Source organism: Palaemon carinicauda, chromosome 37 (genome assembly GCF_036898095.1).
Source record: "Palaemon carinicauda isolate YSFRI2023 chromosome 37, ASM3689809v2, whole genome shotgun sequence".
In the NCBI taxonomy this organism is placed as follows: domain Eukaryota; kingdom Metazoa; phylum Arthropoda; class Malacostraca; order Decapoda; family Palaemonidae; genus Palaemon; species Palaemon carinicauda.
Genome location: NC_090761.1, coordinates 8516313 through 8540614, shown reverse-complemented (window position 1 = coordinate 8540614; position 24302 = coordinate 8516313). Strand labels below are relative to the sequence as shown.

The following is a 24302-nucleotide window of genomic DNA, read 5'->3' as shown; positions in this document are numbered from 1 at the left end:
ATCTCAGATACTTCCTAGATGGATGGTTTGGGCCTGGAAGTATGCGTCCTTTAGGTCCAGAATGCACATTAAGAACTGTGGTCGTACCCCTTGTATGAATTTTTCCAACATAGTGTGGACATCGACCCATAAGGACAGCTCATGGCAGATCCTTTCGCATGAGAGTTTGTTGATGCTGGGGTCTTGACCCGTGGAGGAAAGGATGAGACGTGATACTGTGTAAGGATTCTTCCTTGGGAGAGAACTCCTTTAATTGATAGAAGTGGGTAAGGCAACGCTTGATCCTACCATGTGCACTGACGGGGTTGATGCTATTCCTTAGAACAGCATCAGTCTGGCGAACGTTAACCAATGGTCAATGGCTGTCTATCATGGCTATTGTGGAGTTAGTGTGTGCTCGCGAGTAATCACCTGTCAACAAGCCACTGATGAGGGATGTCGATCGCTTTAGTGGATCGGTGTGATGGCAAACAGTGAGTAGCGAGAAGTGTGTTGTTTGCCTTCTGATCTAGGGAACCACAGGCAGAGGTTGACTAGAGAGTCTGAGTGACGAACTGCTGGTGAACAGCGAACTGTCGATGTTCAGCGAGTCTGCGGTCTGTGAGCCAACTGACAGGCAGAAAAAGGTTGTATGGTAGGTCAGCCAAGGAAGGTTGGCGATCAGCTTGAGAGCCCTGAGAAATAGCAGAATAGTTTAATGATCGTCAGTTGGTGATCGGCGAGTCATTGACGATCAACGCTTGATCGAGGATTGGCGTTCGGCGAGCTAGAGATCAGCAAGCTGACGATTGCCTCGTCAGAGATCAGCGAGCTGAGATAGATGATCAAAGAAAGACAAGCTAGCAATCAGCCATCTGGTGATCATCAAGCTGATGAATGGTTAACAATTAGCAATCGGAGATTGTTAGCAATTGGCGAGACTGCAGGTCAATGATCAGAGCAAGATGAGCTAGTAATTGGCGATCGGCGAGCTAGCGATCAGTTGGTTGATGATTTATCATTGGTGGAAGATGAGCAAGAACTCAGTGATTGGTGGAAGATGAGCTAGAACTCAGCGATTGGCGGAGTAGTGAACGGCGGTTGATGAGCTAGTGATCAGCGAGCTGGCAATCAGAGATTGGCGAGCTCATGATAGGCAGTTAGCAACATCCAGATCGTCATTGCTGACGGTAATACTGTCAGAAAAAGCTCCGGAAGAGAAAGGGCCCAAGGGTTCCCTGTGAGGAGTCTCGACTGATGGTAGATGCGGTAGATCCACCTTGGGAAATGGTATCTTCGGGATCTTGAACCCTTCTGTGAAGCCTCTGCTCTCTTTTCCCGGCAGGTGTGCTGTAATGCGTTTGTGGGTAGGGGAATGGGGCAATGGTGACCTGTCAAAAGGTTTTCCCTTTCGTTCTTTTTGCCTCTCATGCGAGTGGACAAGAGAGTACTAGAGCTTGTACGCAGGAAAGCACTGGCGAGCTGGCAACCAGTGGTGCGCAGGTGAGCACAGGCTCACAAGCAAATCGGAGAACCCGTGCACAAGTGAGCCTGGCCGCGCAGGAGAGAGCTGGCAAGTGCTGATGAGCTGGAGAACGCTGGTGTCAATGCGAGCGCAAGTGAGTGTGGGCGGGCTGTTGAGCTGGCGAGCGCTGTTGTGCTGGAGAGCGAAGGTGCAGTGGCGAGCTGGCAAACTTTGGTCTTTAGACCGGTGAGAATGCGCTAGAGCGCGCCGGCGAGCAGGAGATCACTGGGGCATTGGAATGCTCTGATGAGCAGGCGAGTGCTGAGGCACCAAAGGGCGCTGAAGCCCTGTTAAGTGCTGACGCGCTAGCGAGCAGTGACGCTCTGGAAAGCGTTCAGTGATGGAGGGTGCTGACATTATGCTGGCGCACTGGAGGGCGCTGGTGAGCTGGAGAGCGTTGACCGACAGCTAAACGCTTAGGAGGTGCAGCACGAGCAGGCATATGATGAATAGGAGACACGAATAGTGAAGGCAGGTCAGCAAGTCGGCGTGAAGGTTGAACTGAAACCGGGATGTGCCCTTTGGAAGAGTGAACGTCCTCTGACGGGGATCGCGAACGATCCTCACAACTCCAGGACCGAAGTCCGAGGACTAGCTGCAGCGTCGTCAGGAGAAGGTCCAGGAATGGCACAGGTCGAGGACCATAAGATGATGGAAGAGGAGGCTCCTCTGCGGGTGAAGGCTGCGTTGCTGAAGAGCCAAAAGGCGTCTCTTCACCAGAGGTGACTCCTGGGGTGAAGAAATGAAGCCCTCTGGGGGCCGGTGGATCAGCAAGCTGCAATCCTCCGAAAAGGGGTCTCTATGAGTAGCCCCTCTCGCGAACGAGAGAGGTGATCACTTCGCAGGAGAGACTCAGCAAGGGGGGAGTGTAGTCTAGGTGAAGACAGCAAAAACAGTCGGGGTCAATGAAGTGATGAAAAAGATGCAGGGAAGTTCTCCCTTGGAGGGGAGAAAGAACCCAATACCTGGGAGGAAAACTCTCCCTCGAAAGGGAAAGTACTGTAGTCCAACCTCCTGACAGCACTCTAAGATGATCTGCCAAGAGCACCGACTGAGGAAGCATAGCCAGAGCTAGTTCCTCGAAAATGAAGTGCTGATCAGAAGCTGCCAAGGGCGTACTCCTAAGAAGTAGGGATGACACCCTCTGATGCTGCCCTCTGAGGGCCGGCAGTGACAGCAGATTCCCAAGCATGAATGGAACAGCTCTACTTTGTCCACTCTCTTATTCGAACGAAAAAGAACTGCAACGCTAACTGAGGAACAATAAAATAATATGTAACAAAAAACTCCTTCGGAAGAAACACCTAGTCTGCGACGGGAAAAGAGACCACCGAGGGAACAAACATAAAATAAGAACGGTGCACTCTCTTCCCCGGTCGACATTGACGGGAGAAGGAGAGGGGAGAGAAACTGTAATAAAACAAGAATTACAAATATTTAAATCAAATAAAAATATTCAATAATAGGAAGAACCACTGGATCCTCAGGCAGGAAGTGTTTCCTTCAGTGAAGAAGCTGAAAAGTCAAATTACAATTACAATTTCACTTAAATAATTAAGAAAAACAATCGGAAGCACAACCTAACCCGCAAACGAGAAAGGTCCTCCCCCCGTTAGTATACTGTTGAAACCCCATGAAAGGTGAACGGCCTTAAGAAGAGTAAAACCGAAGTCAAGCTCTGAAAGACCACACTCCCTTCCCTTAGAAAATCCATATGTTCCCCGTGGAAGAGGGGAAAAGCAAAGGCAACAGTTGAACAAGGAGGGTCCAAACGAAAACGATTCCCCTGCGGCAGCGGCCAAGTCAACGGCAGGTTATCCAGCAACGGGATGACCAATGGACACAGAAGGGGAGAAGTAATGTATCTGTCAGACGAATGGGGTTTCATAAGTCTATATCTTCATAGACAAAAATAACAACCATGTGATACCCTTCAGTGAGCTTTCACTTACAAGTGTGTTCACAAAAATTTAACATAACACTTATCACAAAAGAATCTAGGTAAAGACCTAGCATTCTATACAGCAGCACAACAGTACGTCTGTACCCGTTGCAGCCAAAGACCAGCCGTTCCATCATCGTTGAAGTCACAGTATCTCCATTTATAAAAGACAAAAGGTTTGTATACTTGTAAGAACAATTAAATTTTCTTCAAGAACCCAACCCCTGTTGCACTTAAGCTTCATATTTTGTATCAGTTCATTATATACGCCCTAGAATGAAAAATATTAAACCTAATTTCTATGGCACTAAATACTACTATCGACAACCAAAGTTGCAAACTAACCCTTTTACCCCCGGGGTATTTGGAAATTTCCAACCCTTAACCCCCAAGGGGTTATTTTTTTCCCAGCACATTTTGCAGTATACAGTGATACCTCGGTACTCGACCATAATCCGTTCGAGATCCGTGTTCGACCTCCGATTTGTTCGAGTACCGAATTTTTTTTCCCCATAAGAAATAATGGTATATATTCTATTCCGTTCCCAAGCACTCGAACAGGCCCAAAATATTAATAAAACGTGTACCTAAACAACAATAATTATCTAAATGTGTATGAAATTGGTCAGAAAATCCTATAAAACAATTTTAAACCATTTACTGTACTAAAATAAAACAATTTTAAACCATTTTCTGTACTGTAGTGAACATACCCCACGTATTTATCGGCTGCAATTTGATCCGAACTAGCTGCCTCCCCATGCCTAGTAACACGATGAATACCTGTTCTATTACGAAACTTTTCAAACCAACCCCTGCTCGCTTTAAATGTAAATGAATCACTTTCACTGGTACTCGGACTTTTCTTCACTAATTCTTCATAGATATGCAACGCTTTTTCACAAATGAACGCTTCACTAACACTTTCCCCGGCCAACTGTTTTTCTTTAATAAATATTAAAAGCAACTTTTCCATCTCCTCAATCACTTGTGGCCTTTGCTTAGTTACCGCCGTAACTCCCGTTGCAACATTCGCCTTCTTAATCATTTCTTTATGCTTTAAAAACGTAGAAATGGTCGACTTCGCCATTCCGTATTCTACCGCTAAATCGGACACTCGTACACCATTCTCATATTTCGCTATAATTTCCTTCTTCAACTCGATCGTTGTTCGCACTGTTTTCCTCTTCTCCTTCCCCTTAACACTCATTACTTTCTTGGGACTCATTATGAAAGCTAAAAAAGCAATTAAAAGCACTGAAAATCACTAAATCACAACGAATGCTGATCGCGCGTTGTCTGAGTGACGCTCTCGAGAGATCTGATGCTTCCCGAACAAGCGAGAGTGGCCGAGATGGCGCGATCATCACAAAGCCCATGCGGTCGTCACGTGTTCGGCTGGTCGAGTACCGAATTTTTGGTCGAGCACCGCAGCAAAAATTTCTCGAAAATTTTGGTCGAACTCCGAATTGTTCGAGTATAGAGTCGTTCGACTACCGAGGTATCACTGTATTTTTTTTAAATTGCTCTAACAGCCTTAATTTTTGTCATAGAGAGGTCAGGTTGGTCTCATTCTCTTGGAAAATGCCTGAATTTTCTCAAAAAATTATCAAAAAATATGAAAAACAAATTTTTATAGCATTTTTTTGCAAGGACGTACCGGTACGTCCATAGGGGTAAAGGGATGGCTTTTGTGAAACGTACCAGTACGTCCTTTGAGGGTAAAAGGGCTAACATGACCAAAGTAAGCTCCATAAAATACTATACAGTGTAAAGTACAAATTATAAAAAAAAGTTTATGATTAAATTAGATGTCTTAAAAACCTACGATGAGCCAAATTACAACTGAAAAATTTAAGAAACAGTAACCAACATACGTGCATTTCTGGTTTCCAGCTTCCTATTGGTGGTTCAGGAGGAACAGGGGCACCTTCCCGTAACAAATCACAATGGTCAATTACTTTAGCTTCATCTAATTTTTCCAATATGATATTTGCCGTTTCTGTTGCTCGAGTCATTGTAGAATACACAAGTTTTGTATAGGGAAATCCTAAAGCTTTGAGACGTTCACCTGTTAAGGCTGCCTGTTCTCTCCCTGAAAGTAAATCCAACTTAAATTCCCATGCAATAATATTTCTGATGAATACTAATACAGTAGTTCATATACAATACCAATTACACAAACCCTTTTTACACATTCTTACCCAGTAATAACACAGCTATATGCATCAAACCAGAGCTTTGGAGTTGGCAGAAAAATTAAAACAATTACCAAAACAAGATGGCAATACTACTGCATATGTATTTCACTTTTTATCTGGCTGAATTAGGCAAATGGACCAGTTCCATAAGCAGTTTATTTGTTAAAGAAGCAAAGATTCTTCAGCTGATAAGTTAGATCGTTATGGACTCTACTCATGTTGTTATTGTATTTTCTTTATCATAATAGGAAAATCTATTATTGTTTTGACTTATATTATCAAAGTTATACAGTAATTCTTCATCCTCAGCAAAATTGTGAAGACCAAAGGGTCAGGGTAGAAAGTCGGGAAATTAGATAGGTACTCCACTTGTAGGCAGTCTATAGAAAAATATAACAATAGAGAATATAGATCTACGGAGCATTCAGGATAGTAATGAGATCGAATGAGTTAGTTTCTTGAATATATACATAGGCTAGCCTTAATTAGAGACAGAGGATAAGCTAAGAGTTCAGGATACTAGCCTACTGGCAGTAGCAAAGATAGAGCTAATTCAAGTTTTGCTTTTCCCAAGACAAAACCTTTTTTCTTTCTCTACTTCAGTACTCCTAACCCTCCTTCTACTACTAAAAGTTCCATATGTTTTCTTGCTACTGATGTTTTTGAGGATAGATAGAGTTATGAAACTATAGCTATACTGTATTAGCCTAGGACGTTGTACTTGACACCAAAACCCATCAGAAAATGCAAAAACCACTTCATAGTTCCCAAAACTGTTTATGCCAGCATGCACAAATACACATACAAAGTTGATGAACACACAGGTCAGAGGAATGTTCTCTCCTTATCATTCTTCTTACACACTGTGTTGTGCTGAGGAAGAATATTTAAAGTGTCAAAGAACAGCACTGTCGTCGTTCTCAGTTCAGATCCTCTAACAGCATCCACTATGGATGCATTAAAAGTAAGCACATTTCTCCAAATATTAGGTTAAATAGATAATGAGTTTTGAGCCCCTGGTATACACAAGATTGCAACTTACTCTACTTCCACTGCATGGCATTCCATGAAAGGAAAGATTTTTAGACAGGTAGATCACTCGTCCCCTTTATGTAAACAAACAAGAAGTTAGACCTTCAGAAGGGTTTCAAACGATGAAAATGAAAGCAGAAGCAAGACAAATGTTAGCAAGAATAAAAGCATCAACAGACGCATGAGTGTAAAATGAAGTACAGTACAGTAATCCCTCACCATATCAGGGTTCACCTATCGCTCCCTCAGCACATCACAGACTTATAAATGTAATATATGTAGATTTATATCACAGACTTCTCATCATATCGCAGGTTTCATATTTAGGATTTTAAATTCTCAAAATAGTAATTTTTGCCCTTATAAAAGCTTAAATTTATAGATAATATAAAAAATAGGAAAAATATAAACATTGCTTCTAACGGAACACCCACTATATCCGAAAAACAACTGCAAAGGATATATCAATGCCTTCCACAGTGGATGCTATCACGGAAGAACTAAATAAAGCAATGGAAGCATCCACTGTTAAGGGGAGGTGAGAAAAGGGAACTGGACACAATTATGGAAATTAATATTCTAACGTCCTTTCATCATATAGAAAGTTTCTCTAAGTCCTTATTTCTATGTATGAAGATACTTTCAATCTTCCAATAGCTGGTACTATAGTACCATCAATCTACAGGACATTCATTCAAGTACCGGAAAGATTGTCGATATCAGTGAAATTAGATTTTGTTACAGCTACTTTAGACAGAATAAACCAGATTTTTTTATAGGAAATGGTATGTCAACAAGTCTGATGTTTCTGCACATCATGAAGAAACACAAAATCCTGAATTCTTGAAAGTACCCTATTTTTCCTAACTATGCGAACCTGAGTCCTTTAATAGCAGTATGATGCAGGAAAGTTGGAATTAGGCTATCAAAATTTATAATATAACAAGGTGTATGTAGTTACTGTTGGGTGGCGGGCAAGCAGTGCCACCTGACAGTACACTGAGGAGCAACTTTGACCTAACCTTGGACTTGTGGGGTGATAAAGGTGGAACATGCAACTTAAAGGACTTAGGTTTGTATTGTTAGGAAAAATAAAATTACTTTAAAATAAAATTTGCAATTTGTTCCTACACAAATACAAATCTTCATCCTTTAATAGGAGACTTAGCCTCAGGAGAGAGAGAAGTTCCTACCACCAAAATAGCTGGTTTAAATCCCAGGATGCCTAAGCCCTTGGACATGTAATAGGTGCCTATGTGGTGACTCCTGCCAACCTTCTAACAACCTGGGAAAAAGATGTCCCAGGTGATAGGCTAGGTTAATGTGAATATTTACAGATTGGTCAAAGGAACCAATATCCATCTTGGGATATGGTGTCTGGAATGTACGGTCAATCCCTAGAATGAAATTTACTTTCAGTTTTACTGCATTGTTGAATGCCCATTCTTGTGCCTACTTTGCCAATACCTCCTTGCTCGTTGACGTAAGCCACTACGATTGTGTTGTCAACCATCAATGCTACAGAGTAATCTATCAGCAACTGTTGGGATGGCTGCAGTGCTAAAAGTGCTTCTTGCATTTCCAACAGGTTGATGTGTTGACTGCGTTTTTCGAACCAGCAACTCGATGCGATCTGGTTCTTCATATAACGGCCCATCCCTCCTTTGACGCATCTGTGAACAGCAGCATCCACGGAGGAAGGAACTCCTCAGGAATTCCGTCGAATAGGTTCTTGTTATTCAACCACCATCCATTAACTCGTTCCACCAGAATGAGATGGTGATAATGATCGTTGGCGACTAACAAGAGGTGCATCCGACACCCCTGAAAGGATCGCTAGTGAACACGCTCGTCAGGAACAAGTTTCTCCAATGAGAAGTGTCCAAGTAGTTGTTACCCTTGTCAAGCCGGTATTTTTGTTGGACGACGAAAGGTCCTGCTACTTTCATGAGCCTGCTGACATTGTCGTCTAAAGGGAAGACCCTTACTGCTGTCATGTTTATCAGAATTTCCAGGTACTCAATCCTCTTCTTGGGTATAAGAATGACAAATTCGAAGATAATTTGTATTTTTCCTAACCATACAAACCTTAGCTATTTACAGAGGGTTTACCTTTTAGCGCAGCTGAAATGACGAGCCAATAGTTTTAACGAGGGTTAATTACCCCCGCGCTAGTTAGCGGGGGGTGGAGAAGGGTAGCTTGCTACCCCTCCCCCCTCCACACACCGGTGACTTGCTTCACTTCACTTAGAGGTAGGACTTGACTTGGGGGTCAGGGATGGCAGGCACACATGTGTAAATAGCTAAGGTTTGTATGGTTAGGAAAAATACAAATTATCTTCAAATTTGTCATTTGTTCCGTAACCGAAATACAAACCACGCTATTTACAGAGGGTGACTTACCCCTTAGGAAGGGTGGAAAATCCCCAGCCTTACTGACTTCGGCTTGCCCGGGGGCTCGATCCCTCAGTGAGCAGCACTAGAGAGAGGGAGCCCCTGTACCTCACAAGTTCCTAGCATCGCTAGGAACGAGTGGCCTACATAAGCAGTGTGAGGAGGAGAGTGTGACTCGTCCTATGAAGTTGACCTTGAGACCTTCAGATAGTAATTCTAGGATAGGACGTTCCCCATACCACCTCGTCAGGGTATGGGAGACGCAACAGTATTAAGCTTAATACTAGGAGCACAAAGAAGCATGGGTTACCTGCAGAGGTCAAGGTCAGCTATGCGAGGACCAGGATGCTGTTTCCCCAAGAGAGGGGAGAATGAAGAAAGAAGTAAGGGTCAGACATACTCTTTCATTCACGCAGACTAAGACCGGGTAACAACGCCCTCAACCTACTGCTACTTGTCCAAAAAGGAGCCTGAGGTTAGACCAGCTGTTGTGCAGCCACCACAGGGCCGATAGAAAACGTATCGAGGCTCCTGTGGGTCACGTCTTGCAGGTAGTGGGCTGTGAAGGTCGTTTGACGCTTCCAAACCCCAGCTTGAAGTACCTGCGTCACAGAGAAGTTTCTCTTGAAGGCCAGGGATGTAGCAATACCCCTGACATCGTGGGCCCGAGGGCGACGTGACGGAGGAGGGTCAGGATTCAGGGCATGGTGGATAACCCTTCGAATCCAAGCTGAGATGGTGTTCCTGGTGACCCTCCTCTTTGTCCTGCCTGTGCTCACAAACAAAGCTCGCACATGAGGCCGGACTGCAGCCGTTCTCTTCAAGTAGTGCCTCAGACACCTCACTGGACATAGTAGCAGCTGGTCTGGGTCGTTTGTTACAGAACGGAGACTCGCGATCCTGAAAGAGTCAAACCGAGGATCCGGCACTCCAGGATTCTGAGTCTTGGCCACAAACTCAGGGACGAACCTGAACGTTACCTCCCCCCATCCCCTTGAATGGGCGATGTCGTACGAGAGACCATGAAGTTCACTAACTCGCTTGGCCGAAGCCAAGGCGAGTAGGAAAGCAGTCTTCCAAGACAGGTGGCGATCGGAGGCATGGCGTAATGGCTCGAAGGGAGGTCTCTTAAGAGACCTGAGGACTCGAACCAAGTTCCAAGGAGGGGGTCTCACTTCCGACCGGGGGCAGGTAAGCTCATAGAGAGTTCTAGCGATGAAGAAATATCCACGCCCTTCAATCTGAAGGCCAAGCTTAAGGCTGAGCGATAGCCTTTCACTACCGAGACAGAAAGGCGCATTTCTTCCCACAGATACACGAGGAAGTCCGCTATTGCTGGAATAGAGGCATCGAGTGGAGAGATACCCCTTCCACGACACCAACCACAAAAGACTCTCCACTTTGCTTGGTAGACTCCCTCAGAGGACCTTCGCAGGTGCCGAGACATTCTCTCCGCAACCTGTTGCGAAAAGCCTCTCTCCGCGAGGAGACGCTGGATAGTCTCCAGGCGTGAAGCCGAAGCGAGGCTACGGCCCTGTGAGGGACGCTGGAGTGGGGTTGTCTGAGAAGCTCGTGTCGTGGAGGAAGCTTCCTTGGGAGTTCCATCAGGAGTTGCAGAAGGTCCGGAAACCATTCCGCGTGATGCCATAGCGAAGCTACCAGAGTCATGGAACAGTTGACCGATAGTCTGGTCCTGTTGAGCACCCTTCTCATCAGACAGAACGGTGGGAAGGCGTACACGTCGATGTTGTCCCACCGTTGCTGGAAAGCATCTTGCCAGAGTGCCTTGGGGTCCGGGACTGGTGAGCAGTACAAGGGCAGCTTGAAGTTCAAGGCTGTCGCGAACAAGTCCACAGTCGGGGAACCCCACAAAGTCAGGACTTTGTTGGCTATCTGAGGATCCAAAGACCACTCGGTACTCACTACAGTATCTGCGAAGCCCTGATCAGACTGTCGGCGAGCACATTCCTCTTGCCAGGAATGAAGCGACCTGATAGTGTTATTGAGTGGGTTTCGGTCCACCTCAGAGTCTCTACTGCAAGATGGGATAGCTGTTGCGAAAAAGTGCCTCCCTGCTTGTTGATATAAGCCACTACCGCGGTGTTGTCGCTCATCACCACCACGGAGTGACCCGCCAGGGACCGTTGAACTGCTGAAGAGCCAGAAAGACGGCCTTCAATTCTAGCAGGTTGATGTGTAGGCACTTTTCTGATTCTGACCAAAGGCCTGAGGCCCTCTGGTTCAGAACGTGCGACCCCCACCCTTCTTTTGACGCGTCCGGAAACAGAGTCAATTCCAGGGGAAGGACGAGAAGACTCACTCCCTTCCGCAGGTTCTCGTCGGCCAGCCACCACCGCAAGTCCGTCTGTTCCAGAGACCCCATTGGGATCCGAATGTCCGGGGAATCGGATCCTTGATTCCACCGGGACTTGAGCCGCCATTGAAGGGATCTCATCCTGAGGCGGCTGTTTGGAACCAGACGGGCCAGGGAGGATAGGTGGCCTAAGAGACGCAACCACGATTGGGCGGGGAGTTCTTTTCGCCTGAGGAGGGGTTCCGCCACCCTCCTCAGCCTTGCTATCCGGTCGTCTGATGGAAAGGCTTTGTGGAGATTGGTGTCTATTAGCATGCCTAGATAAACCAGTCGTTGGGACAGCTGCAGAGAGGACTTCTCGAGGTTTACCATGATCCCCAGATCCTGGCAAAGATCCAAAAGCCTGTCTCGGTGCCGAAGAAGGGTCGACTCCGAGTCTGCTAGGATCAGCCAATCGTTCAGGTAACGAAGGAGACGAATGCCGTTCCTGTGTGCCCAAGATGAAATCAGGGTGAACAGTCTGGTGAACACCTGAGGAGCTGTGGAGAGACCGAAACACAGCACCTTGAACTGGTAGATCTTGTTGTCTAGGCAGAATCTCAGGTACTTCCTGGAAGACGGATGGATCTGGAAGTACGCGTCCTTTAGATCCAGTGTACACATGAAGTCTTGTGGTCTCACCGCAAGTCTGACCGTGTCTGCTGTCTCCATGCTGAACCGGGTTTGTTTGACAAACCTGTTCAGAGCTGAGAGATCGATGACGGGTCTCCAGCCTCCAGTAGCCTTCTCTACAAGAAAGAGTCGACTGAAGAAGCCTGGGGAGCCGTCCACGACCTCCTGGAGAGCACCCTTCTCGAGCATGGTCTCGACTTCGGCCTGAAGGGCCAGCCCCTTTGCCGATCCCGTGGCATAGGAGCTCAACGACACTGGATTCGCTGTCAGGGGAGGTTGAGATGTTGTGAACGGGACGCGATAACCTTGGCCGATCACAGAGACCGTCCAAGCATCGGCCCCGTGTTGCTGCCACCTGCGGACGCAACGCTGAAGGCATCCCCCCACAGGTGGACATGCAGGGGGACTGCCACCCCTAGGGCTTGCAGCCGCGGCCGCCACCCCTAGGAGTCTTGCCTCCCCTGGAGGACTTACCGCCCCTCTTGACCTTGGCTGGAAAGGGCTGAGGCTTAGACACCACTTTCTTAGCTGCCGGTGCCTGTTTGGGAGCCTTACGAGGCTGTTGCTGCTGTTGTGGCGGGGCTGGAGGCTTATAGGGCCGAGTTGTAAGGGCCCTGTGGAGGAGGGAGTCCGTGCTGGATTTCCTCCACCTCTCAGCCGTTCGCTCCATGTCTTGAGGCTCAAACAGGCTCTCCCCCAGAAGGGAAGCATGTCGGAGCCTACACACATCTACGGCGGGGACCTTCGGATGGAATCTCTCGGACACAGCATCGCGACGCTTCAACACCGAGTTGGCCCACAGGGTGGTAACCTGGTGCGCCAAAAACTCGATGGAGCGGGTGCCCGAGAGCAAGAAGGTCTCTAGGGCCTTCCTATTGGTCTCCTTGGACAAGTCCTCCGATCGCAATAGGATGCCCAGAGATCCTAGCCAGAAGTCCAGCCACGAAGTGGCCTGCATGGCACACTTAGCGACCTTCTCGTGATTAAGGATCTCTGCCGCCGAGAACGACACCTGCCGGGCAGAGAGTTTTTCAAGGGGAACTCCCTTCGCCAGCTCCTCCAGAGTGATGAAGAGGAAGAGCGAGGTTGTGCTCACCCAGGATCTCGAAATACCTCCTCTGCTGGAGGCGAGGAGGAGGGATGAGCTTGTTCCCGGCAGTGGAACGACTGGAGGAGGCAAGAAGTGCGAGCCGAGCGTTGGCCCTAGCCCTGGCACTCTTCAGCCCCCGAGACCAGGGCAGAGCTGCACTGGTCTTAGGGGCCTTCCGAACGTCAAACACTTCATCCCGAATCGTGTCTTTGCCTTCACGGGGGGCGATGACTGGATCCGTAAGCCTGTTAAGTTGCCTTATCAGGCTTAGGACCTGCCAGAAGGCATGTTCGGATTCTTGCTGTTCTCCTCCCTGCAGGCTGGCAGCTAAGTCTCCTGCCCCAGGAATCTCTTCCTGGGGTGATACGTGGACATTCCCCTGGGTAGTCGTGGGTTCCTGACGAATCCTTGCAGAGGATTTAGGGACGGTCTTGGAATCCTTGGATTCCCTCCTGGGAGGGATACAGGATCCAACAACGAGGTTCGAGGGGCCCCTTCCTCACGAGACGATTCTCCTGCCTGAAGCGAAGTCTCCCCCCCTGGTGCCGAGGGGAAGACTACCGCCCCACTGGACTCACCTGAGGACGGAAAGGCCTCGTCCACGGGAGAAGGAGAGAGTACTCATGCAGGAGAAGGGACCTTCGCGACGGACTTCTTGGGAACCAACTTCGCCCTGGGGGAAGTCACCACGAAGTCCACTCCTCTCTTTCTCTTCAGCGTAGGAGAGACAGCCGTTGGTTTGTTACCCTGGCCGGCGAGTGCTGGTTTCATAACCCTCACCAACGCCCGTGCCAGAGGACCAAACCAAGTCTGCTGCTCCAAGGACATAGAGTCCGAAATCCTCGCTAAAGGGAAAGGGATCGGGCGATCCTTTGGAGTGGACACGACGGTACCTGCCTGAAAAGAAGGTGGGGAAGAATGATGTACTAACCTCTCCTCGTCCTGCACTACCAACCTGTGTTTGGATGGAGGTGATCCCGAGTGCCGTCTAGGAGCACGCGTTCCTGCTGCTACCACCGGCTGCGGAATTCGCCGCGCGGGCGAGTGGGCGCGAGGGTGGGCAGGTAAATGAACGCGTATCCGAGGCGACGAACGCAAGCGTTGGCGCGACGGCGAGGGAACGCGCTGCCGCGTAGGTGAGGAAGATCGCTGGCGATGTAGATCCACAGGCGATCGATGACGAGCTGGTGAGTGCAGTCGCTCAAGTTGGAGATGGCGCGATGTGGCGTGCGATGGTGAGCAGCATGCGCAGGTGAATGACCGCATAATGGTAAGCGATGGCGAGCAGCATGCGCAGGTGAATGATCGCGTGATGGGGTGCGATGGTGATCAGCATCCGCAGGAGGGCGATCGTGCAGGGGCGAGCGATGGCGAGCAGCATGCGCAGGAGGGCGATCGCGTGATGGCGAGCGATGGCGAGCAGCATGCGCAGGTGGGCGATCGCGTAATGGGGTGCGATGATGATCAGCATCCGCAGGAGGCCGATCGTGCAGGGGCGAGCGATGGCGAGCAGCATGCGCAGGAGGGCGATCGTGCAATGGCGAGCGATGGCGAGCAGCATGCGCAGGCGGGCGATGGCGAGCAGCATGCGCAGGCGGGCGATGGCGAGCAGCATGCGCAGGCGGGCGATCGCGCGATGGCGAGCTAGAAGCTGGCGAACCATGTTCCTTCAGGAGCGTTGGAGAACGTTGGCGCGCTAGCTGTCGCTGTTGAATAGGCGATACTAAGATCGCCTGTGCGCGCTGGCAAGCAGGTGAACGCTGGCGAGGAGGTAATCGCTGGTGCTTAGGTGATCGCTGGCGAGCTGGAGATCGCTGGCGAGCAGAAGGTCGACGCGTGTCATGTGAAAGGACAGGTGGCGCGGCGCGTTCACGAGCAGGAACTGGGAGATCGCTGGTGCGTTGGCGAACATGTGTTTTTGACACACGCGCAGCACGATGTTGCGTAGCCACAGGACCAGGCAGATGGTGAGCAGGGAGTTCAGCAGGAACTAAAGGGTGGTCAGAGACCGCAGGGCGATGGTCCTCAAATGAGCGTTGACGCTCGGAAGAGAGCTGACGAGCAGGAGAGCGCTGGCGAGGGGGGCGAACATCAGGAGAGAGCCGACAAGCAGGTGAGCGTCGGCGAGCAGGAGATCGTCGGCGAGCAGGAGATCGTCGACGAGCAGGAGAGCGCTGAAGATCAGGAGAGCGCTGGCGAGCAGGAGAGCGCTTGGGCGCTAGCACTGCTCGCGTAAGGGAAGGATCCCTTAGCCCCGAAGGGACCGTTGCCCGTCGGGTGACGAGTTCTCCAGAAGGCGAAGATCTGGCAGGAGATGGTGAGCGGTCTGCAGAGAGGTTCAAGGAGGGCGGAGCTGTAGGTTGAGGCTGACGAGGAGAGTCCCCCCCGGAGGATGAAGACCCAAAAAGGCGCCTCTTAGTCCCCCTGTAAGGGGAAGGGAGGCCCTTGTGGCGTAGCGGACGGTGAGCCTTAAGGCGGAGACGGCCTCGGGGAAGATCGGCGGGACCATCGGTCCTCCGAAGGGGAGTCTCCGTTAAAGCACTTCCCTCAGAAGGAAGCTGAGCAGCAGCCGAGACCGAAGGACTCACTTCCCCCTTCGAAGGATGTACGGAAGGAGGAGGAGAGCCTTTAGCACCATCACCCGCAACAGCACCTGCGGCGGAAGGCCCAGCCACGTCGGAGGCCTCTGTCACCACGACGTCGACAATAGACAGAGGGTCTACCTCTGCTACCGCCGGCGACTGCTTAACAGTGGCCCCCAACGAGACAAGGTCAATAAGAGCGACCCTGGAGGGCAAGCCCTTAAGCCCCAGGGACGACCAAATCTGTAAAAGATCATCACTGGATAAGGCATTATCAATAACCTCCCCCAGAGGAGGAGGGGGAACCCCCTTGCTATGGGAGGCGACGCCCTCTCCCCCCACCGAAGGTCGGGAAACAGAACAAGGGCGGTCAATAAGAGCGACCCTGGAGGGCAAGCCCTTAAGCCCCAGGGACGACCAAATCTGTAAAAGATCATCACTGGATAAGGCATTATCAATAACCTCCCCCGGAGGAGGAGGGGGAACCCCCTTGCTATGGGAGGCGACGCCCTCTCCCCCCACCGAAGGTCGGGAAACAGAACAAGGGCCTGCGCTCCCACTCGGCCGACTCTCCTTAGGAGGCGGACGAGGGGGAGCTTCGGAGGAGGTTTGGGCGGCGAAAGAAGAGTCCCGAGAACCTTCCTCCTTCAAGGCTAACCCCGGAGGAGAACGGTCTCTCTTGGACTTCTTCTTACGCCGACGGCCAAACCTCTCCCACTGGGAGGCAGACCACTCCCTGCACTCACGGCACATGTTCTCCTGGTCACACCGTCGGCCCCGACATTGAGGGCAGAGGGTGTGCGGATCCATATTTACGTCCGACATGAAAGTCCCACAAGGACGACCGGCAACTCCAGGTCATGTACGCATTGTAAAGAAATAACTGAAGGTCAACTTTCAACCAACACACACGCTGAAAAGAAAAAGCAGAAAATTAAAGGCTGTCACGAGGGCGATGAGCAGACACGTCTGATCACCGCCGAGCCAAAAGTGAAGTGAAGCAAGTCACCGGTGTGTGGAGGGGGGAGGGGTAGCAAGCTACCCTTCCCCACCCCCCGCTAACTAGCGCGGGGTAATTAACCCTCGTTAAAACTATTGGCTCGTCATTTCAGCTGCGCTAAAAGGTAAACCCTCTGTAAATAGCGTGGTTTGTATTTCGGTTACGGAACAATTAGATTTTTCCTGATTGACCACGATCCCAAGAATGTGGCACAAGGAAAGAAGTCTGTCTCAAGAGTATGACAGAATTACCCATTAGTCCAGCAGGTATCTTAGCTGACGGATGTTATGTGTGCCCAAGACGAGATGAGTCACATTAATACAGTACTTAAGGAGCAGTAGCCAGTCCAAAGGACAGGACATTGACTAGTAATCTCTTCCCCAAGGAGGAAGTGTAGGTACAGTACTTCCTGTAAGAGAGGTGAATTGAAATCCGAAATTATGCGTTTTTCATATCCACATACTGTAAAGCATAAATTCATTCTTCTTGACAGCATCTCCTACGGTGCTCAGAAAAGATAAGTAAACCATCCCATACACTCTCCAGTGCGTCCTTGTCTAACATCTACACATTGGTCAGAAGGACGAAGTCCTTCTTGGAGCTCGGGTGATAGTACAGTATCTGAATAGTATCGGTGTCAATCGAGGGGATGACAAGTCAGTGAACAGAAGGCAGTAACTGTCCCAGAGGATTTCTACGGCCTATTCCTCCGCTTCATGTTGCTGGCACCTTGCCCATGACATGACAGGCATCCCCCTCCCCAATCATGAACGCAGCTGAATTCAGAGCCCTCTTCCTCCCTATACCATTCCTGGACTGGACAGTGCTGACACAAAAGGGCAATACATTATTCCCACCTTTCCAAGAAGTAGAAGGGGGCTGGAGGTTTAGATGCAGCTCTAGAAGTTACTGGAAACTTCTTGAGAGCTGACTTGAGAGGAGCAGTGGCTACCTTCAAAGTGCTGGGGCTCTTGAAGGTAACCACAAGATGAATGAGGGAGTCATGGCTTATCTTCTTCCACCTCTACTGCAGTGACAATCTCCTAAATTGGATATGGGGCTGGATTCTGAAGCACTAGCGAGTTTCTTAAACGAAGTGCTTCTCGCTGACCTATTTGCCTAGCGAAGCAAGAAGCTACAGAATCTCTCACCTTTAGGATCCAGTTAGCCCACTGGTTTGCTGACTGATGCACCAAGCAGGTGCCAGCCATGATGTCCAACATGATCGCATTCATAAATGTCTACCTCTTACCCACGTTGGTAAAGTACCAGACAGTGGTGAAGTATGCAACAGTTCCTGCTTGCCTAGAGGGTCGCCATGGTATAAATCTTCAATGATGGCAGACTAAGACACCAAGGATACAGTTCCCTCTGTCAAAAGTGAGATACATAATGCCTACCATTGTTTAACTTCAAGGGTGTGTACGCAACAGGATTGCTATCTGGTTTTGGCCTTTAAATTTTCACTCTCCAACTCCAATCTTCGGGCTTTATATATACTGTATAGCTTTGTAACTACTGGGTAAGTATCAATACTGTATACACATTTCATTATGAATCTCTTTTTATTATATCATAAAAGAAAAATATATATCAATTAGATACCATAAAGAAAACATATTACCAAGTTGGGTCAAATAGCGTTCATTATCGGAGGCGCCATCCAAGTTATATTGGCCATGTCTAATGAAAATTAAATGTCGAGTAGCTGTAGATTTATGTTTTTCGATATGTTCATTATTGTCATTAATTTCATTGTTGTTTATCTCTTTCAATTTTGGTGGTTTTACCAAACTTTCTGCTTCTCTCCTGGAAAAAAAAACTTCATTAATCAACAATTCCAAAAATACAGACTAATACCCATGTTAATAAAAAATCTTTTATTTACATACATAACTAGACTTTGAAAACTTATGACCGACCATTCACAAACCACCTTCATATCAAATAGCATCTAATACTGTTACATACTTTTTAGAATCACCTCATCATGGATTAAAACTTTGTTTTAATAACAATACAATACTCAGTTTTTATCTGCTTCAAATTTTACCCCCATCAAAACATTCATCACTTTCCTAAATGTAGATCTTATAATACAGTGGCTCTTACTCATAGTAGGCATGTGATGCTTGATTGGTAGGTGGTTGGCTAGGGCATCAGCCACCCATTAAGATAGTACCGCTAGAGAGTCATGGGGTCCTTAGACTGGCCAGACAGTACTACATTGGATCCTTCTCTCTGGTTACGGTTCTTTTTCCCTTTGCCTACACACACATCAAATATTCTGACCTATTCTTCAAATGTTTTCCTGTCCTCATACACCTGACAACAATGAGATTACCAAACAATTCTTCTTCACCCAACTGGTTACTGCGCTGTAATTGTTCAGAGATCACTTTCCTCTTGGTAAGGGTAGAAGAGACTCTTTAGCTATGGTAAGCAGCTCTTCTAGGCGAGGGACACTCCAAAATCAAACCATTGTTATCTAGTCTTGGGTAGTGCCATAGCCTCTGTACCATGGTCTTCCACTGCCTTGGGTTAGAGTTCTCTTGCTTGAGCGTACACTCGAGCACACTGGTCTGTCTTATTTCTCTCCAGTCACACTGAACCTTCGTGGTCTTGTAGCACTTGTTACGCTGAGCCCTTGGGCTCTTGTTCCTCTCGTCAAGCGGACCCTTTGGGGTCTCGTGACATAAACCGTTGCGCTGACCCTTCGGGGTCTCGCAACCCTGGTTACGCTGAGCCCTCGGGCTGTCGTGACACTTAGCCTTCGGGCTCTCGTGATAGGGAAACCTCGGTTTCTCGTTGCACTGACTCTTCAGGGTCTCGCAACTCGGGTAACTCTGAGCTTCGGACTCTCGTGCCTTTTGTCACACTGACCCTTCGGGGGTCTCATGACAGGGAAACCTCAGTTTCCTGTTGCACTGACCCTTCGGGGTCTTGCAACACCGGTTACGCTGAGCCTACAGGCTCTCGTGCTGTACGCTACGCTGAACCTTCTTTTGGTTCTCGTAGCAGGGAGCACGAATCCTTTGGGTTCTCACGGTCTCACTAACCTCTCATTTCTCATGACCCTTGTCATGCTGAGTTCTACTCTCATGACAGAGTTCTAAGACTCTAGTCACGTACAGTCCTTGGGCTCTCGTGGCCAGCAAACTTTGGATTCCCGTTGCTTTGACCCTTAGGGGTTTTGCAACCTTGGTTATGCTGAGCCCTCAGGTTCTCGTACCTCGTATCACGCTGAGCCCTCAGTTTCTCGTACCTCATATCACGCCAAGCCCTCGGGCTCTCGTGACTGGGAAACCTCAGTTTCCTGTTGTGCTGACCTTTTGGGTTCTCACAACACCAGTCTGAGCCTGCACGCTCTCATTCCGGGCGCTACACTGGACCTTCGGGTTTCCGTAGCTGGGAGTCCCCTCCCTTTTTATTCGCGAATCCTTTGGGTTCGTGTGGTCATGTTCTCAGGCATAGAGTTTTCGGACTCTCATCACGCTGAACCCACGGGCTCTCATGACTGCAGTTATATTGAGTTGGTCGAATCGTATAACAGAGAATCTTCAGATTCTCGTCGCGTAATTACTCAAGTGTCCATAAAATATACAATTCACAAATAGTGACACATAAGTAATTACTCCATTTTTAATTTAGTATATATTTTGAATATACAGTATATCAAATGTACTTGCCATCACAAACTTTTGTTTATGTATGCTGGCATCCCAAACTTCTGTTTGTTGACTATGTTGACGATGTCAGTTTCAGGTCGTTTAGTGAGGAAACCAAGCTAGTTTTTTAAAACCCCTACCCCCTTGCTCAACATATCTTGTCTTTTTTTTTACTTTCCCGGCATTTAAAGAACATCCTAATTACTACACAAGAAGAGGAGACATACAGACTGCATAATTTGGGAGTAAATGGAGAGCGTGCTCTTGTAAACAAACACTGGTTTTATGTTGAACAGGCAGACATGAGTCCTTTTATACTTTGTATATCAAATATCTGTTTTAATGTTGTAGATATTTATATTGTTTATTTCCTTATTTTCTTTCCTCACCGGGATATTTTTCCTTGTTGGAGCCCTTGGGCTTTTAGCATCTTGCTTTTCCAACTAGGGTTGTAGCTTAGCTAGTAATAATAATAATAATAATAATAATAAGGTAGTAGTATAGAACACCACGCTCTCCATTTATTCCAATATAATGTAATCCTGCAGTTCTCACCTTCTTGCACAGTAATTAGGTGGTTATTTAAATTCTGGGAAAGCAATAATTAGCAAGATATGTTGAAGAGGGGAGAAGGGGTTATAAAAAGAAAATAGCTCGGTTTCCTCACTAAACGACATGGAACTGACCTCAACATAGTCAACCAAACAGATCGTGATGCCAGCGTACATAAACAGAAGTTTGTGATGCCAGCGTACATTTGATATACTGTATATTCAAAATATACCTAATCAAGAATTGTGATTACTCAAAAGTGTAAATTGCTTATTTTAAGGACACTTTTGAGTAATTAATCCATTTCTAATTAAGTATATTTTGAATATACAGGAAATCAAACGTACGCTGGCATCACGAACTTCTGTTTATGTACGCTGGCATCACGAATTCTGTTTGGTTGACGATGTTGACATGTCAGTTCTAAGTCGTTTAGTGAGGAAACCGAGCTATTTTCTTTTTATAACCCCTTCCCCCCTCTTCCACATATCTTGCTAATTATTGCTTTCCCAGAATTTAAATAACCCCCTAATTACTGTGCAAGAAGGTGAGAACTACAGGATTCCATTATATTGGAGTAAATGAAGCGTGGCGTTCTATACTATTACCCCAAAAAATTTTGGGAAACACTGCTCTAGATTCTACGTTTAACAGTTGGAAAACACAGGACAATAGGCCATAGTTCATGTACCGTTCAGCAGTGTATTCAAAGAGAAATCTTAAAACAATTTGCATAAATAATTTTGTTTTACGACCATCAGAAAATATGGGTCATAAAACTTAGTCTTTTGGGGTCATCACTCTAACCTATGCCGCTACACTTACAAGGCTGCAGCACCTTTGTAAGGAAGACAAGAGCCAATCTGAGATACTGACCTATCCCAGTTCCAGTCCCATTTCACCGAAGGGGTGACGCCCGTTGTCCAGGAGGCAAAGGCATCTTTATTGGAAGTCCCAAAGACATAGCCAGTGACGACTCCACCGGCTGCGGCGGCCACTACACTTAACCGTGTTATATTTCTTGTCCAGGACATTCTTACCGACTCTTTCTGGCACTTGTTTTACTTGTTTGACTAGAGCGGAGGGGCGCTGTCTATTCACACTATCAAATCGCTGGTCAGACCTTCTGTTGTTGTTATAATGGTTGCGTTTTCTACGTATATAAAGATTTTTAGGTAATAATCTACCATTAAAACGTACTTTAATAGTTTTATAAAGAATTAATTTGAATAATATAACTTATTTTACTGTTCTATTGATTTATTTCTTATAATTTATTAATATTCATCTTGTTTAAATAGATCAATGTGCACAGTTTTTATAGCAAACTGTTTGGTATGTTTGTGGCAGTGTAACAATAAAAGTAACTGCTCAATATCGCGGGCCAGGACTTTAAATTCAACTACTATTTCAGCACTCAGCCAGAAATCAGCTGATAACGTAAACAGGTGGAAAATTGAAACTACTGTGTCACTATTGTTAGGAAATAGATGGCAAGTAAATAGCTATAGCTGCATAACCATAAAATCGAGTATATGGTGGTATGGAAAAAATATTTAAGAAACCTTGGTAAGATACAAACGAAAATTAATAGCACTTTGGTCTCGATATCTTTGTTCATGACCCAGGTATAGGTTATTACTGGAACTGGACTGCCTCTCAGTGCTCAAATAGATAATGTAGTAGGAATCACTGGGTATCAACTCGGAAACATTGCTTTTATAAATAAATATCTGCATGAATTATATTACTAAGAAAATTGATTAATTATCATTGCTGGGATTGAATGTTGAGTCTCTGTCTACAATAAGTTAACCTATGCCTTGGAATGTATACGATATTATTCTGCAGGTTTTTTGTGTAATACATTGCTGGACCAGAAAATAATTTTAGATACAATCACGCATACTGATGACACAGATATTCAAACAGGAATTTTCAATAAAGTATATAATAGTGCCTTAGATAAATGTGCCCCAATAACCACGAAGGAAATAAGGAGACCCAGTGCACCTTGGATAGACAATGATCTCAAAAACAGTATGATTGAAAGGGACAAAATGCAAGAAAGGCTTAAACAGAATAGACATGATGAAAATCTGAACAATTCGTATAAGGAAATGAAAAAACTCATCAATTCGAAGATGCGTACTGCCAAAGCTTATTATAACAAAAACAAGATCAAGAAAAGTAAATCTCGCAGAGAAACATGGAAAATTATGAATGATATTATATCTACTAAAACAAATAAAAAGATTGAATACGACAACCCAAAAGCTAGAGCAGATCAATTTAACCAATACTTTGCTAATGCAGGAAAAATAACTTATGATAAAACGCAGGAAATTCTACAAAAGTACGAAAATTAAGATATTAGAACCACTCAAAATAATTTTGGCAATAATATACGATTGTTTAGACCGCAACCAGTTACAATAGAAACAATAATATTAACAGTTAAGAGTTTGAATAATATTAATGCTTACGGAACGGATGGTATTCCTACTAGTTTTCTTAAAGATTCCCTTACAGTTTTTGCATATTATATCACGGTTATCATAAATACATCGATTGTAACTGGGAAATATCCTTCTATTTGGAAACAACCCCTCGTAGACCCTCTTCACAAGAAAGGAGACAAGGACGACCCTGGTAATTATAGACCTGTTTCTATCCTTCCAGTAATATCGAAAGTAATAGAAAAGATTGTATGTAATCAGTTAATGGAACATCTAGGAAAAAAATTTGATTTCTAACACTCAGCATGGATTCCGTAAAGGTTTATCAACAGAAACAGCTTTGATGAAAGTAACAGATGAAATTTATAAAAATATTGATAGAAAAAAAGTTTCCATATTAATTTTATGTGATCTATTAAAGGCACTTGATAGCGTCAACCATGATGAATTGTGTAAATCTCTTAAGGAACATTACATTGATACGTTCTGGTTTCAGGATTACTTGAAGGATAGAAGTCAGGTAGTTAGATTAGGAGACGTAAATTCTTGCATTGAAAAGGTTGAATTTGGAGTCCCACAGGGATCTGTCCTAGGTCCAATTCTGTTTTTAGTCTACGTTAATGACATGATTAAATACATAGAAAACTGCTTGCTAATTCAATACGCTGATGACACCTAAGTTCTTTTGGCTGATCAAATAGAAAATTTAGATGGCTTGATAGAAAGGGCTGAACTAATATTGCTCAAAATTAAGAAATATTTTCTAAGAAAAGGGCTATTATTAAATGCCACCAAAACACAGTGCATGTTTGTGGGTAGCTCACAGTATATTAGCAAAATTCCAAATGACATTATAATAAAATGCGATGGTGATGAAGTAAAGATAAGTCAA

General features: G+C 46.4%; 1 protein-coding gene across 2 annotated transcripts in view; it reads right to left on the bottom strand.

Annotated features, from left to right (window-relative positions):
* The window catches only part of LOC137629442 (serine/threonine-protein phosphatase PGAM5, mitochondrial-like), a 30367-nt gene extending 8244 nt beyond the window's left edge, over positions 1 to 22123 (bottom strand). The window contains exons 1-3 of one of the 2 annotated variants that reach the window (XM_068360745.1): positions 21828 to 22123; positions 18356 to 18540; positions 5324 to 5541 (exon numbers count right to left, since the gene is read on the bottom strand). In XM_068360745.1, the coding sequence (XP_068216846.1) occupies positions 5324 to 5541; positions 18356 to 18540; positions 21828 to 21985 (561 nt within the window). In that variant the 5' untranslated portion in view covers positions 21986 to 22123. The remainder of the gene's footprint in view (positions 1 to 5323; positions 5542 to 18355; positions 18541 to 21827) is intronic. The other variant, XM_068360744.1, reaches the window with a different exon arrangement.
* Positions 22124 to 24302: the final 2179 nt, after the last annotated feature.